Below are 15882 nucleotides of genomic sequence, written 5' to 3'. Positions count from 1 at the left end.
TCATAAAAATGAGCTACAAATTCTGGGCCTGATTCACTATCGATTGCATCTGCGATTGCAATATCGATTATGCACGCAGTTCAACTGCGATAGTATGCTAATCCATTGCGATCACTATGCCATCTCCGCACTACATAAAGGACGCCCACCTTACCTTTGTACACATCCGTAATGTTTAGCAAGACTGCAAAACCATCGGTACAACCGAGTACCATCACAGCCTCACGCACATTTGCACAAGGTCTGACCTTACTCAGAAATTGCTAAATTAATTGCACGCTATGAGTCCTCAAGCTGCGTACATCATCGCGGTGGATAATTTATGCATGCCTATGCAATGGCGTTCAAATGCACTGGCACGCCTACGATTCCCTGACCACTCCTCCATCACCACCCACAACAGCACTTCCTGTCAATCACTCTGCGATGGGTCTGCATAGTCACTGCATTCACAGTTCTGATCGCAGTGGCCAATTTGCGCACTGCAATGCATACGCACTACGCAAAAATCACCTGATTGCGTGCGTAATCGCAGTTGTGATCAGTAATGAATCAGGCCCTCTATGAGGAAGATCTTTGCCGACAAATACAACAAAGTACAGAGACTTCTGCAATGGTGGATTCCAGTGGGGATGAGTGAATATTGTATAATGATAATAACATTGATAAGGGTGAGGAAGATGAGGATGATAATGACATCTTCCCAGTGTAAAGATGACTAACAACTGTTAGTCTCCTTAAGCCCATCGGTAGCTTGTTTTGTGAGGGCCCAAACAAACCAAGCACTTCAACGACAAAAGTGGCAGTTCCTGCTGAAGTGCTTGGTTTAATGTGCATGTTCTTTTTAAAAGCAAACATAAGGGTGGCTGGGTGGCAGGGTTCAAAGACAATTCCATCTTTCACCACTTTTCTTTTCATTATGGGCTATATTTTTTGAGGGCATTGGTTACTGTCTTTTTGCATAGACAAAATTTTTATTGATTATTGCTCTAACACATTACTAATTTGCAACACATTTTTAACCAGAAATAATGTGGTGCCTCACAAAATATGAAAAGAAATAACAGAATTATGGAGCATATTTAGTATTATTTGGTAATCTGAACAAGAAGATACAAGGTCACGTCTCAATTTTAATTAATCAATCAAATCGATCATTCTTTTTTACCTACCTTCCACTACTTACTCCACTTTCTTTTTCTTGTACTGCACTAGGGCCTCTGAGCTAGTTCCCCTTATACTCAGACTCTCTAGTGCACCTAATAAATGTACTACAGTAGTATGTTTCCAAATTAGAAAGGAGGAGGAGGGAGTAGTATGGCCAGCTTCTCTTGCAACCCTCGTCAGGAATCCTTGGCTATTAACATTATATTCTTTTATGGCCTTTTCTCTTCTCATTTGCTGCAAAACATCTCTCCCAAGGCCATGTCTCAAAATTTTATATTCTTAATCAATCAGTGCTTTACCTGCCTTCCACTACATACGCCATCTCCATTTCCTTATACTGCCCTCGAGTCTCTGTCTGATATAGTTCTTGATTAATAAAAACATTATTTCTATGGGGTCATATAGATTAATAAACTGCCATTCTGTCTGCCACTCCTGTGCCGCAATGTTTCATAGATGTGCTATATTCTTTTAAACTGCCATGTGTTTGTGCCACTGCTCTGTTGCTTAATTTAACCAGACAACCTTTGGCCAATATTGGTGAACAATATAGTGAGCTGTGAGGTAGTCAAAACTGACTGGAAATTACTGGAAATTAATGCTATTGAGGTAATAATACTGTAGGAACAAAAACTGGCCCGAATTACATGATTTTAGCAGTTTGTATCCATTTATTTAAAAAAAATCCAGATCCAAAACCAAACCACATGAGGGTGGTTTTTGCAAAACCAAAACACGATGATGAATTAGAACCAAAACAAAAACACAGGGGTCCACAAACAGGTCATCATGTCATGGAAAGCTTATTGGTTCTCCCACTTACACACTCCCTGCAGCTATTTAAAAGTAATACGCTTAAAAGAATGGTGGCGCTCTACCACTGAAATGGAGGAAACCCATGAAAAAGGGTCTCAACACGCAGGTTTATTCCCAAGTGTTGAGAGCATAAAACACTGGGGGAGATGTAAGAAGCCCAGAAGCGGTATAAGCGCATGTTAGGTGCGCTGATACCACTTCTCCCCGATATATGATCGGGGGTCTGGGTGGTAAATGACAGGGGCACTATGCTCCCCTGTCATTATCCTGTGCTGCTATCTACAAGATAGCAGCGCCGATAGCCTGCGCCATGTACGAACGGTCAGATCGCCTGACCGTTCGGTCCGTTGTAGCTGTCGTTATCAACAGCTACAGCCTGGTGCTGTCCTATCCCCACAGCAGGGACAGCGCTGTCCCTGCTGGGGCTGCTGCTGGCTCCAGGCTGCATGCAGGGATCTCGCGATACTTGCAAGATCCCGCGCATTTTCAGTGGAGCCAGCTGGGACTGAGGCACAGGGCATCAGCACTAGGCTGATGCGCTGTGGTCTCTAGCGGGTAGCGCCGGAGGGGGGAGTTAACGCTCCCCCTCTCCGGCCGATGAGATGTTTTTACAGCTCATCGGTAGTGCTTCCTGCTTCGCCTCGGTAAAGAGGCGAAGCAGGTAGCATTATAGCGGCACGTTAAGTGCCGCTACCATACATACCACTAACCATTCATTTAAAAAGTTGTGTTTGACTTCATTTTTGGCCGCATTTATTTCCATTTCCAACTAAACAGACTAGTGATTTTCAACCTTTTCTAACTCGCGGCACAGTAAACAAAATTTTTAAACTGCCAAGGCACTCCATTACTTTTTTTTTTTTCAAATATAATATAAGAACAAATATCAACATATATTTAATATATGTTGATATTTGTTATTATTTCTGTTAAATTTAGTAAAAATGAAACAGAATCACAATGGTCCCGTAAAACTAAACAACAATGGCCTCCACAGAAAAAGCACAATAACAGTGGCCACCACGGAAAAAAACACAATCACAATGGCCCCAACAAAAAAAGCACAATTACAACACCTCCCACAATGCCCCCCCCACAGAAAAACAATTAAACACATTGTCCTCTACCTTCCAACTGCAGAGAAGATGGCAGTTGTCCCTGTCCCTCAGCGGCAGGAGTTGTTGAAGCACTGTGATTGGAGCCCTGTTTAGTCACTCACTGCAGTGCAGAGCAGAGCAGAGCAGTGCAGAGCAGAGCAGCTAATAACGAGACTGCGGCTCCCGCTTTCTGAAGCACTTATCAGTGTCAGCAATACAGGGGAGAGTTTAATGGGAGTTGGTTCATACTTAGGGGCCTATTCATCATACCTAAAAAAAACGATGGAGGTAATTAGGTAGAACTCCATGCGAGTTCTAAACCTAATTACCGTAGGAATTCATCACTCCTCCTTTCCATAACTATCTATTTAGAAAAGCTGTCATTTTTCCGATGACAGCCTTTCGGGAAATAGATAGTTTTCCCTCTCTACACTAATTTACAGCAGCTGTAATCCGTGCTGCGCATGCGCTGTTACATCTATAAAATCAGCGCATGTTCAGCACTGCCTACACCTGCGGTAATTTTGTGTCCCCCACCCCCCTCCGCATACAATCCCCCCATCCCCAATTTACCTGCACGCTGCAGCGCCTCCGGTGGCTGCTCTGACACGCGTTCTCCCAGCAGAACGCAGTAGTTTTTTTTCCTAAACTTTATTGTGTTCTGCTGGGAGAACACGTGTCTGAGTAGCAACCAGAGCCAGTGGACGGACCGGAGCGCCGGTGGGAGAAGCCGGAGGACCTGTCCACGCTGACACCTGCATGTTTTACCTGCTATTCGCCACCTCCATCAAATTTCCAAAATACATAATTTTCGGAATTTGATGAATACCATAATTTCCATATCCCCATACTAATGTACTAATGTATGGGGAGTGTGGAAATTAACCCAGAGGGACTTAACCAGGAGATATCAGTGATATCTCCTGTGTTAAGTCTCTTCATGAATACTAAAATAACGTTAGAAATAGAATAGACACCACACTTCCAGCGCTAAAACCTAAATATGATACTTATGACCAGTTGTTAATGAGGTCAGCATCCTCCAAATTTCATCAGATGACAGGGTATTTCATAGATTTGTCCTTTTCCTCATGAATATGGAAAACATGGGTCCCATAAAAAGAAAAAAGGAGCATATAGTGAAGTACAGTTTAATAAATGTATTATCCAACTGGTCATAAGTATCATATTTAGGTTTTAGCGCTGGAAGTGTGGTGTCTATTGTATTTCTAACGTTATTTTAGGATTCATGAAGAGACTTAACACATGAGATATCACTGATATCTCCTGGTTAAGTCCCTCTGGGTTAATTTCTATTGTATTTCTTGTGTTGTCTAATCCAGAGGGTGAAGGGTACCCCTTTTCCTGACACTATCTACACTAGCTGCTTTTGATTTGCGCACTTAGGTTTCTTTACATTTTTCTGTTTGTATACTAAAATAACGTTAAATTAAGCAAAATGTCCTTAAAAACGTTATTTTAGTGTTGATGAATAGGCCCCTGAGATGTCAAATACCAATTGGATCCATTGACTATATTCCCCTGATCGTTACTACCGAACATTGCATCTGATCTGTTGCAATAACACAGGGATTGTTACAATCATTTAGTCTATTGGTATTTTGCTCTGCAATTCTATTTGGCAATGAGAATTATAATTGTATCTGTATGTTTTTAATTGTGCACTAACTGTATTGAATATGCTGCTATATAAATTGTATCCATAACTCGTATTTAAAAATTGTGTTATTTATGTTCTTCTAAAAAACTACAGTACTAGAAGATTAATAAACTGATTCTCTTTTTAGGTTTAATGCCGTTTCTATGTAATTGTAGCACTTTTGATGGCATTGCCTAACCAGTGTAAATGGGAAATAAATGTTACTCAATTTTCATAGTTAGTTTTAAAATGTTACACTCGCAAATGCCATAGCCCTGTTCCATTCAGATTTCATCCCCACTCTAGAGCATAGTTGACACAGAAAACCAAAACTGAAAAACTGATCAGCTCCTCAACAGATACATTGGACATCCCTACTTCAAAGGCCAGCATTACTTTAGAAATCAATGGCAACTTGGTGACTGGAGGTACTATTCCAATGACGTTCCTGAATGATATATAAATATTACCATTTAAACATAATCAACATTTCCTGTGCATAATGATGTACCCAAGTAAAGTTTACTAATCACATATAGAAAAGTATGTGTTGTGTGGGGTGTGTGTGCACATGCAGGTGGGGAGTCTATAGGTATTATTCATTTTCCATTAATGAACTGAACAAAAGAGAATAATGATCCCAGATTCTACCGGTCCTATTGAACTAAAAACCTTCAGATGTTCCTCTTCATGCTTTTGACCTACTTTCCCCAGAATTGTCAAAGGATCTCCTCAAAACAAACCATCTTTTAATTATCTAGCAAATTAATTCCACCAGCTTAAACTTCTTCACATGAAATATCATTTTCTGTGAATGAGAATTGGGGTCAGTGTGATACTAACATTAGATGCATACAATAGGCCTGTTTCAAAGATGGTCACGCATGCAGCGTAGTTGTACTGCGTATACGCCTGGCGATGGCGGTCACAGTGAGGATTTATTCTCATGGTAATTAAAAGTCAAAAACCATTTGTAGGTGATAACAGGGGGTGTCGACTACTCAGAAGTCTGATAATTGACTGATGTGCGATCGATGGTTGCATTCTTGTACGTAAGCAGCAGATTTGTGATTCCGCCGGTGGGGGTCTTAATATAGATCCCGGAGGCTGCGACAACGGGATTTGTGCCTGTCTCAATATCAGGCCAAATGTGATGTTCCCTAAATGCAACTTCAAACCCTGCAAACCATTAAACATGGTGCTTACACGGGGTAATTATATTCTCATATGCAGTTGTGTTATCTCTCACATTTCTTTATTCGGAGCCTGTGGGGTCTATTTATGGTGAAAACTTCTTCCTCTGGCTTTTTGCTGGAGAACGGAGTGATCACAGCTTCCTATGATGGGTGCCACAGATAAATCACTCATTACTCTTGCGCTCTCTCTCCTCTCTATTTCTGTTGGATAATAATGGGACTGCAGTGTCTGCATAATTTATCAGTCGGGAGGAAAGCTTCGCTTTATGGGGTCTATTTACGAAGCTATGGATGGAGATAAAGTCAACGGAGATAAAGTACCAGCCAACAAGCTCCTAACTGTCATTTTTCAAACAGCCTGTGACATGGCAGTTGGGAGCTGATTGGCTGTGACTTTATCTCTGTTGACTCTCTCCATTCAAGGCATAGTAAATAGACCCCTATGCTACTCGGTAATGCCGTCTTGTGATGGTGTTGCCTATACCCGGCAGTTGGGGACCAGCAAAGCCAGGGAAGGAGGCAACGCATACGTTAAGGAGAAACCATCTGCATATTATGTGCTGTCATAAACAGACTGTTGTGCAGTTAACAAGTTGATTGCATGCTGTGCACAGTGACTGTTCTAGGGGCGGGCTAACAGGGCCGTTGCCCGGAGTGCCAGCCCCTGGAGGGGCGCTGCCAAGTCCCTATATATATTATATATATATATATATATATATATATATATATGAAAAAAAGAAGACTGTCTTTAAATGACACATCCTCCCATTACACAGTATTTGCGGCAGCGGCAGGTATTAGCCACAGCCGCCGCCCGCTATTCCCGACCCCACTGTGCCTTATTTTCACACAGTGCTTGGTATAGGCTGCCTGTCACTGAGGCTCAGTGACAGGCAGCCCAGACAGCCTATACCAAGCAGTGTGTGACAGCGAGAGCTCTGCTGTGATACCAAGGCAGGTGCCCATTCCCAGCATTCGTCCCCTGATCTCTCATCCCCTTCTCTAGGAGCCAGATGCTGGGCTGCCAGTTTGAACTGTGAGGCTGTGACTGTGGTATGTACAGTACAGTTATGCAAATTTGTAACTATATCTGAATATATATGAACCTATGTAGTGTTCACTCTAGCCCCAAAAAGGGGAGTGGTCATTGAAAAGGGGGCGTGTCTATAAGACTCGTCCCCTTTTCATCACTCTTGGGGGCATGCCCGGCACTTATGGACATGCCGGGCAGCCCCCAAGCGCTGCTGACAGGTAGAATAGATGCCAGCTGCATGCGCATAGCGTCTATTTACCGGCGGTGACCGGGTCACCGCACATTGAGCCACCCGTGGGACACTGCGACTCGCGGGTGAAGCCAGCACCCGCTGGCTGTCTTAGCGGGGCGCGGTGAGGGAAGGGCGCTTTTTGCCCTCAAGAAGGAGGGCAGGGCACAGCGCCCCGCTAACACAGCCTAGCGGGAATGCTACCTATGGGTATGAGTTTATGTGTGCATATATGTAGCTATGTATATGTCTATTTGGTATATGTATATGAGTGTATGCATCTGTATATACCTACAGTATGTTTATGTGTATCTTGTTTTTGTTTAGATATACAGTAAGTATACATATAGAGTGCATGTGTACCTATGTATCTGGTATCTGTATATGGATGAGTGTCTGCATGTATATATACCTATCTGTATTTGAATATGAGTGTCTGTATGCAGGGCTGCCATCAGAAATTGTGGGGCCTGGTTCTGACAAAATAGGTAGGACCCCCACTCCGTCCCAGAGGTATGCGGCAGAGGTGGGTAGAGCTGTGGAAAATGTGGGTGGACATATTTCAGGGTGGGGCATCAGTTGGTGCATAAACCAGTTTGAAAATTCTCAAAGTTTGGGCTTTGGGGGCAGTTGTTAGGGAAGGCTGGTTGGACTAGGGGGGGGCAAAGGGCAGGGAAGGCCGGCTGAACTGAGCTAGGGGCAGGGCAGACAGGCTGGCTGGCTGGACTAGGGGTGACGCAGGGAAAGCTGACTGGACTGGGGCAGGGAAGGCATGCTGGCTTGATTGGGGGTGGCGCAGGGAAGGCTGGCTGGCCTTGGGCAGGGCAAGGAAGACAGGCTGGTTGGACTAGGGGTAGGGCGCAAGGAAGGCTGGCTGGATGGACTGGGGGTGCAGGGAAGCTGGACTGGAGCAGGGCAGGGAATACAGGTTGACTGGACTAGGGGTAGGGCACAGGGAAGGCTATCTGGACTGGAGGAGTGGCAGGAAATGCAGGCTGGACTGGGGCAGGGTGCAGGGATGGTTATCTGGAATAGGGGAGGGGCAGGGAAGGCAGGCTTGCTGTACTAGAAGGCTGGCTGAACTGGGGGTGGTGCAGGCAGGAGAATGCTGGCTGGCTGGGCTGGGGGGGGGTGCAGGCAGGAGAAAGCTAGCTGGCTGGCTGGGCTGGGGGGGGAGTGCATAAAAGACTGGCTGGACTAGAGGGGGGCACAGGACAGGGTCAGCACACCTGTTTTGTCTTAAAAATGAACACAGGCTCTGGCATTTTCTGAGAGAGAGGGGGCCCGGGTGGCAGCGGCGAGGAATACACATGCAGCAGGCACTGGCAGAGAGAAGGAGCATCGGCACACCGGGTGCATCGCGGCAGCGCCATTTGAAATATGGAGCCGAATGCGAGGCAGTCACAGCTCGCAGAACAGCAGTCGCTCCCGATTGGCTGCCGTTCTGCGAGCTGTGTTTGGCTCGCGGCTGACTCCATATTTCTAATGCCTCTGCCGTGCTTTGCCTGGTACGCCGATGCTCCTTTTCCCTGCCAGTGCCTGCTGCCTGTATATTCCTCGCCACTGCCACCTGGGCCCCCTGTCTGTCCGGGCCCGAGACTGGAGTCCTGGCAGTCCCCCCCTGATGTCAGCCCTGTCTGTATGTACCTATGTATATGTGTATCTGATTACTGTATATGGGTATATGAGTGTCTACTGTATGTGTGCATGTATGAACCTATGTATATGTGTATCATATGGGTGTCTATGTGTGCATGTATGTACCTATGTATATCTGTATATGGAGGAGGTGGTGAGTTGCTGGGAGTTGGAGGATTAGGAGGAGGTGAGTTGCTGGGGGTGGGCATTACAATGTGTTCCGCAAGGACATGCCCCCACCACGATCGATCACGCCTCTTTCCGTTAGAGCATAGGAACGCCTTTTTTTGGGGGGGGGGGGGCGCAACTGGAAACTTTAGCCCTGAGCTCCCCATTGCCTAGAACCAGCCCCGGCTGCGCACAACAGGTGCTGAGGTCCTTTCACACAAGCACAGATATGTTCTAGAAGCTCTGCGTGTAGCAATACTGGATTATAAGGCACAGGTAAACATAGCAGGTATATGCCAGAATCTTCTGGATAGAATACTTGTGCATACAAAGCTACACTTGCCATATATGCCTACTCCCCTGGAAAAATATCCAGGAGACTACTGAATTTCATGGAGTTCTCCTAACCTCTTGGGACAGTAGACCACCCTCCTGGATCCTGTCCACTTCCCAAGTAAAGTGAGTGGGACCACGATGACGCTATTTGCTCTGTCTGAATCATGTCATCACTGTGGGTAGAGGAGCAGTTGTACTGAATAGCTTGCATTATCCTATTCCAAATCCCAACGCCTTTATCACATGTGAGAAAACTCTAGTGCTCACTGAATACTGGCCGCTCAATAAACAGATCAGGGCTACAATTTTACATCACTAAATACAGTAGAAACACATTGACAATATTCATACAACTTTTATGAATTGCCCGGCAGACCTTCAACTCCGTTTATTCTATTTTTAGTCTGTCAAGTACAGAGTTCCCGGGTGTCCCAATTTCCCAAAACAGACAGTTTTCTTTTGTATTAGAAAATTTTAACTTTCATTTTTCCATAATTCTGGCCCCTGAAGGACTGAAATTTTCAACAAGGGCAGGGGACATACAAGTGTTTTATTTCGAAGGGGCCTAATTAACAAAAAATGCAGTCCAGTCCCAAAAATTAACAGAATAGGGAATTTTTATGGGGCTCTCTTGTCGGTACAGCAGTTCCCATAACAGTCTGTCCGGGCGGAATGGAATTACTGTCTTTGCAGGCACTGTGCATGCGCGAGTGTCATTTAGCAAATACCTGCAGACGAAGTTAATGAATGACTCGATAGGCACAAGGCAGCTAATGAAACTGACATTAGTTAACGGTGCAAAGTCTAGTAAATAGGGGTCATACTGCATTATGGGGGACTGAGGCTTACAGCCCTAATTTGCCTTTTTCTGGACATATCTCTGACAGCATTAGGCTATTGTTAAATAGCTCCAATAGTTAAAATCATGTGGGAAAATTACAGTTTCCGCATGATTTAAGTAATATAGGATTGATGAATAACACTCAAAGGGGAAATATAGGGTAGATTTTATGGCTTTAAAAAAATAAAAAATAAATAAACTTTGGCTGACATGGATGTTCTGGTTTTTCAGCACAAAATGATGGAAGTTGTAGTCAAACACATGCCTACTCTCGCAGAACGTCCGGGAGGACTGCAAATCTCTAGGTGGCTCTCCTGGACGCCCAGAAGAGTAGTCAAGACTCCCAGAGGCTGCCCGTGGCCACCCAGTGCCAACCACTTTCAGAATGGCCCCGTCTCCCCTTTATAATAACGGTAATTGCAACATTGTATAGTAGGGGGCAGTGCCATGATAACAGAATTGTACCATCACTCCCCCGTATTCCAACTTGGCTATCCCTTCCTGGAGGGGTCAGCAGAGAAGTCAGTAAGTATGCCCTGTGTTCCACTGAAGGCGGCCTGTCCAGCTCAGTTCATGTTGTGTTTGCTATGCTCTGTCCCATGGGCACATGTCCACTCTGTACATATGTTTAAAGAGACACAGCACTGAACGACAGATGTTTAAAAACAGCATGAATTCATAACAAATGTAACCCTTAACCCTCAAGACAATTTCCTTATATTGTTAATTTTTTTTTTTAAATAGTTACCTAATGATTTCCTAACATTTTCTGCTTTCTCTATGGTTTTCTGAACTTTATAGGCACATTATGTACATTTTTCAATATTTATAGAAAAAATTTACATTTTGTTTAAATGTATATTATAGTACACAATATTTACCGTACATAATAGCGGTAGACGGTATGTGATGTTAAAAATCAATTAAAAACAGAAAATAAAAAGTCATACACATGTTGTAGAACTCTTCTTGCTGAAGTTAATGAGGACGAGGATGACCCATATCTCACAGTTATTATATGTTAAGGTTATTGCCTTCTAAATCCTCATACCTATTATACAATTTGGGACCCTGTCCTATTGAATCCTTCATTTTATCTCTAGCTCTGTTACCAAAAGCCAATACGGCCACATACACCATGATAACTCTGGAGACATCTTACTCGATATTGCCGCATTCATGGCGCCGAGAAAGATCGGGACACTTTAGGATGAGTACAAATCTGGTTGCATAATAATAATGTATTTTGCTGACGCACTTACATGACCCTAACGTGACCGCTCGCTCGGTCTCCTTTCTATAAAGCTGTAGCTTTCTAATTTGACCTCCGATTTACCTAGCAAAAATGGAAACTGATGGCCCCGTGTGTTCTACGTACAAAATAACGTTTGCAAATATTTTCATTCAAGTTGTATACACATTTGAAGATGTATACACTGTACTCTACATGTTAAATGCAAATAACCTCTATATTATTGGGTGGTTTTCTTTTCAACTAACGGATACATTTGTTTTGGTCTGGATATCTCTCCATTCAGATTTAGATCCACAGCTTTTATTTTTCTTTACAAGAGAAGACTTGTCTCTGCAGCCACTATTATTATCACCTTCTGCTCTTACCACCAACCTCAATGTCAGATTACAACACACATAAGTACTATTACTGCTGTTGTGAACAAAGCATCTAACAGTCATAACTGAGGGATCTATGTATTAAAAACATGCGCTAACTAAACATCTGCATCACCACCTATCGCTGCAATACAGATTTTAGTTGCACCGTAATTTACCAGTATGGGGCTCTGAAAGGCCTATTGGTGCCGGCAAAGGGTCACAGTAAAATGTTTGACCAGGGAAAGTTTGTCTGAAGCCTTTGCAAGTCCCCTTTACCAGGTTAAGGGTAACACCATCTGAAAATGGCGCTTTTTTGTCGCATAGTAAATTGCAGTAAGCTACCGTCATCATAGAGGTAAGCAGCACAAACTAGGTAAAACACTGGAAAAATCAGATTTCTCTGTGTGCAATGAAAACATTGGAGAAGGGACTTTTCTCAGCTTAATAAATAAACCCTTGAATGATTACAGAATTCACTCCCAAGAGCCTATGACTACACCGAAATTCACTGTGACATCTTGGGTAGAGTCAGTTATAGTAAATAATGCGATTATAGGCACTTACCTTGAGGGAATGTATTTGGCTGCACAACATACAGGAATCCTTGCACTATGTGAAATAGTAACCCTATAGGCCCTGGTTCATGGTATGCGTTGGTATCATAGCTTCCAGTAGGTACATATCCAAAATCCAATAGTGCCAGCGGCCTGTCATTAGCGAGGGGTTTCTCAGAGACTATAGTCCCACAGAAAAGCAGCAGCATTGAGACCAGTTGAAGAGCCATTTGTGTTAAAACCACATCAGCCTGAAAGATGGTTTGGTTGAAATACAACCGGTGTCTCCCCTGTACGCAGTGTTGTAGAGAGCAGCCGATGGTCTTAGTCCCGTGTCTGAGCCGACCGTCTGCTCACTTGGAGGTAGAAAGGGATTTAGCAGACAGGAGCTTACAAGTCACTGCTGGGAAGAAGGGAAAACAAAACCGTATTAAGATCCATAGATTAAGACTGCAACTCAGTAGATGCCATCCAGGAGATCAGAGAGGAACGAAAATATTGTATGTACAGAATGCTGTAATAATGCATGGGACAATTATGGTCCTGTCTTGTAGATTGTTTTTGCAATTAGTTTACAAGCTCTTAAAGAGCAAAGATTTTGTACAAAAATTATAAAACTATATAATATATACATTTACCACCATGTAAGAAAATCAGGCTCTCTCTACGGGGCCTGTTTATTAAAGTAGTTTTGCAGGCTATTCTCCGGAAACAAAGGATTGCAGTATTATTTAAATACTAGGGCTACTAATTATGAAGCCCCACCTCTGGAGCCACCACTGGAAGGTACCATTGCAGATATCAGATCTCTGCGGCAGTCCCTCTGTTTTTGGTCGCAAATACAATTTTCATTATGTAACACTTACAGTGATAGCTTCTGCCATCTGGAAAAAGAAAATGCTGGTGCATACTCTAAGCACTAAGAACACTAATGGGTAGACTATATTTACTAAAGTGCAGGTTTTTAGAAGTGGAGTTATTGCGCAACCAATCAGAATTTAGGTATTATATTCTAGAAGGTGCTAGATAAGTGTTAAGTAGAAACCGATTGGTTGCTATGGGCAACATCTACACTTCTAAAAACCTGCACTTTAGTAAATATACCCCTAATAGTCAAAACAATTATGATAAACTCTACAATTAACATGGTGTGAATTAGTTTCTTAGCGCACATTTGGCAGTCCATCCGCCACGTCAAGGTGAACGCCATCAGGTGGGTCACTAACACATTATATCAATTAAAGGACTCACCATAACAGTGTCTCCTAAGAAATGTAGAACCTCTGCTGATTACAATCAACTACGGGCAGGTGGGAGGGGTGCTAGTACTATGCAGAAGGAGTTTCAGCCTTCAAGTGTACATTAAATACACAAATATAAAGGAAAAGGATTGGGAGGAGGCTTGGACTGCACACCCTTATTTTAAGCATAGTAAGAGGTGCTATGCATGGTAGCACCTTTACTATGTTTAAAATTAGCATGTGCAGTCCAAGCACCCCACACCATCACTGCAGGCTTCCGACCCGGCCGTGCCACCAGGCCCATAGAAAATTAATTGTGACCAGAGAGGGAAAGAGATACAGCCTACCAGATAGGAAATTGAAGAAGTCGTTAGATAGCGGAGACAAGCTCAGATAAGGTAAGTAAAGCTAAGAGTTAGTGAGTTAGTTAGTTAAGTAGTAACATCATACTTGTCTCCCACAACTGCTTGGAGACTCCTGAATTTGCGAGGTGTCCCCCAGAGCTGTGGAACAGCAGGTGGTCCATCTGCAGTCTCATAGAATTGCGTCATATTGATGCCACCCTCTGCCCATGATTAGTGGATTCTGCAGATACATATATATATATATTTAGCTGTGTCATGTTTGTCTATCTAGAGATGAGTGCATTACAGTATTTAATATATGTATCAATATTGCTGTATGTGCAATTTAAAAGAATCGCTTGTCAGACCATTGGGGATATTAATATGGATACATCTGTCAAGGGGACCACAAACTGTTATCTTGCCTGGGGGCCCCATGCTGCATAATGCTGCACTGCCAGTAAGTGAGCTGGCTGACATGTAGCATGGTTGGGACAGGGCATGCTGCAACATAGAAAATAGAAGCCAGACAGTAAAATGATAGGAAAAAGAGAATAGAAATGAAATAAAAGGCAGAAAGGCAAAGAGGAGGGAAAAAAAGCAATAAGATAAATGTAAAACAAATAAAAAAAATAAACTTAAAAGAAAACAGGTAGGAGCAGGGGCGTTTTAAGAGAGGAGGGGGCCCGTGTGCAGCCTCCGTTTGGGCCCCCTCCTCTCTGTCTGCGGCTCAGCACGGCACTGAGTGCTATAGATTCTGGCTACAGTTGATCTCTTCTCACCAAGCTGCTTGCCTATTGTCTAGTAGCTCATCTCAGCCTTGTGCAGGTCTACAATTTTGTCCCTGGTGTCCTTAGACAGCTCTCTGGTCTTGGCCATGGTGGAGAGGTTGCAGTCTGACTGTTTGAGGGTGTGGACAGGTGTCTTTTATACAGTTAACCAGTTCAAACAGGTGCCATTAATACAGGTAACAAGTGGAGGATAGATGAGCTTCCTAAAGAAGAAGTAACAGGTCTGTGAAAGCCAGAATTCTTGCTGGTTGGTAGGTGTCCAAACTCCAAATATTTATTTTCCGCAGGAATATACAAATAAATTGTTTCAAAATCATACAATGTGATTTCCTGAATTTTTGTTCTGATTCTGTCTCTCACAGTTGAAGTGTACCTATGATGGAAATGACAGACCTCTCTCATCTTTGAAAGTGCAACAACTTGCACAATCGGTGGCTGTCCAAATATTTTTTTGCCCTACTGTACATATACACACATATATGTATATATTACAAAAGTCTAAACTAGGGGTGGGCAATAAGCGGCCCCCCAGATGTTGTAAAAAACTACACTACACATCCCATCTGTGCATGCGTGGTGTCTGGTGTCTTCGCGTGCCTTTATTCCCCAGCATCCATGAGGACTGGGCGGACTCTAAGACTATCACCACAGCCAGAGCATTTTCTGGTGCCAAACATAAACGCAAGTTCCCTACACCACCGATATATAGTTGGATACCAGGGCTAAACCATTCGCTGGTGCATTTGCCCAGCTCACTTCTGGCACTCTAAAACTCCCAGCATTACCCTAAGAACCTGGTTGCTATATTCCACACAGATTGCCTACCACTGTTGCACCTGTGATATCCCTGTGTCAATTGTTACTTACTGTTCTACCAGATTACAATAAATTTCAGTACTGGTTAAGCAAAAAACGTGTGGACTAACAACCACCAGCACCTGCTTTACACACGCAGTACCATCAGTACCTTTACCAATACATGCATTTACCTTCTTTTCTGGAGGACTACTGCACTAAGCACATTCAACTGCACATATCTGTGACAGCTTTATTCTGCTACTACTATCTGCTGTCACAATACTACTCTGCTACTACTATCTGCTGTCACCGTACTATTCTGCTACTACTATCTACTGTCACAATACTACTCTGCTACT

The 15882-nt window shown here is 43.4% G+C and overlaps 1 protein-coding gene across 16 annotated transcripts in view; it reads right to left on the bottom strand.

Annotated features, from left to right (window-relative positions):
* The window catches only part of PROM1 (prominin 1), a 238200-nt gene that overhangs the window by 182429 nt on the left and 39889 nt on the right, over nt 1–15882 (bottom strand). For 13 of the 16 annotated variants that reach the window (XR_015870062.1, XM_088450645.1, XM_088450655.1 and 10 more), the window contains exon 2: nt 12360–12752. Coding sequence is in view for 15 of the 16 variants with exons in the window: in XM_088450645.1 (XP_088306771.1) it covers nt 12360–12579 (220 nt within the window). In the remaining variant the exon portion in view is untranslated. Of the gene's footprint in view, nt 1–12359; nt 12753–14040; nt 14176–15882 lie in introns of all 16 variants that reach the window. The other 3 variants (XM_088450646.1, XM_088450650.1, XM_088450647.1) reach the window with 2 other exon arrangements.

Source organism: Taudactylus pleione, unplaced genomic scaffold (assembly GCF_031769625.1).
Source record: "Taudactylus pleione unplaced genomic scaffold, aTauple2 ptg000520l, whole genome shotgun sequence".
Classification (NCBI taxonomy): domain Eukaryota; kingdom Metazoa; phylum Chordata; class Amphibia; order Anura; family Myobatrachidae; genus Taudactylus; species Taudactylus pleione.
The sequence above is the reverse complement of the archived record's forward strand: the minus strand, read 5'-3'. Positions and strand labels throughout refer to the sequence as shown.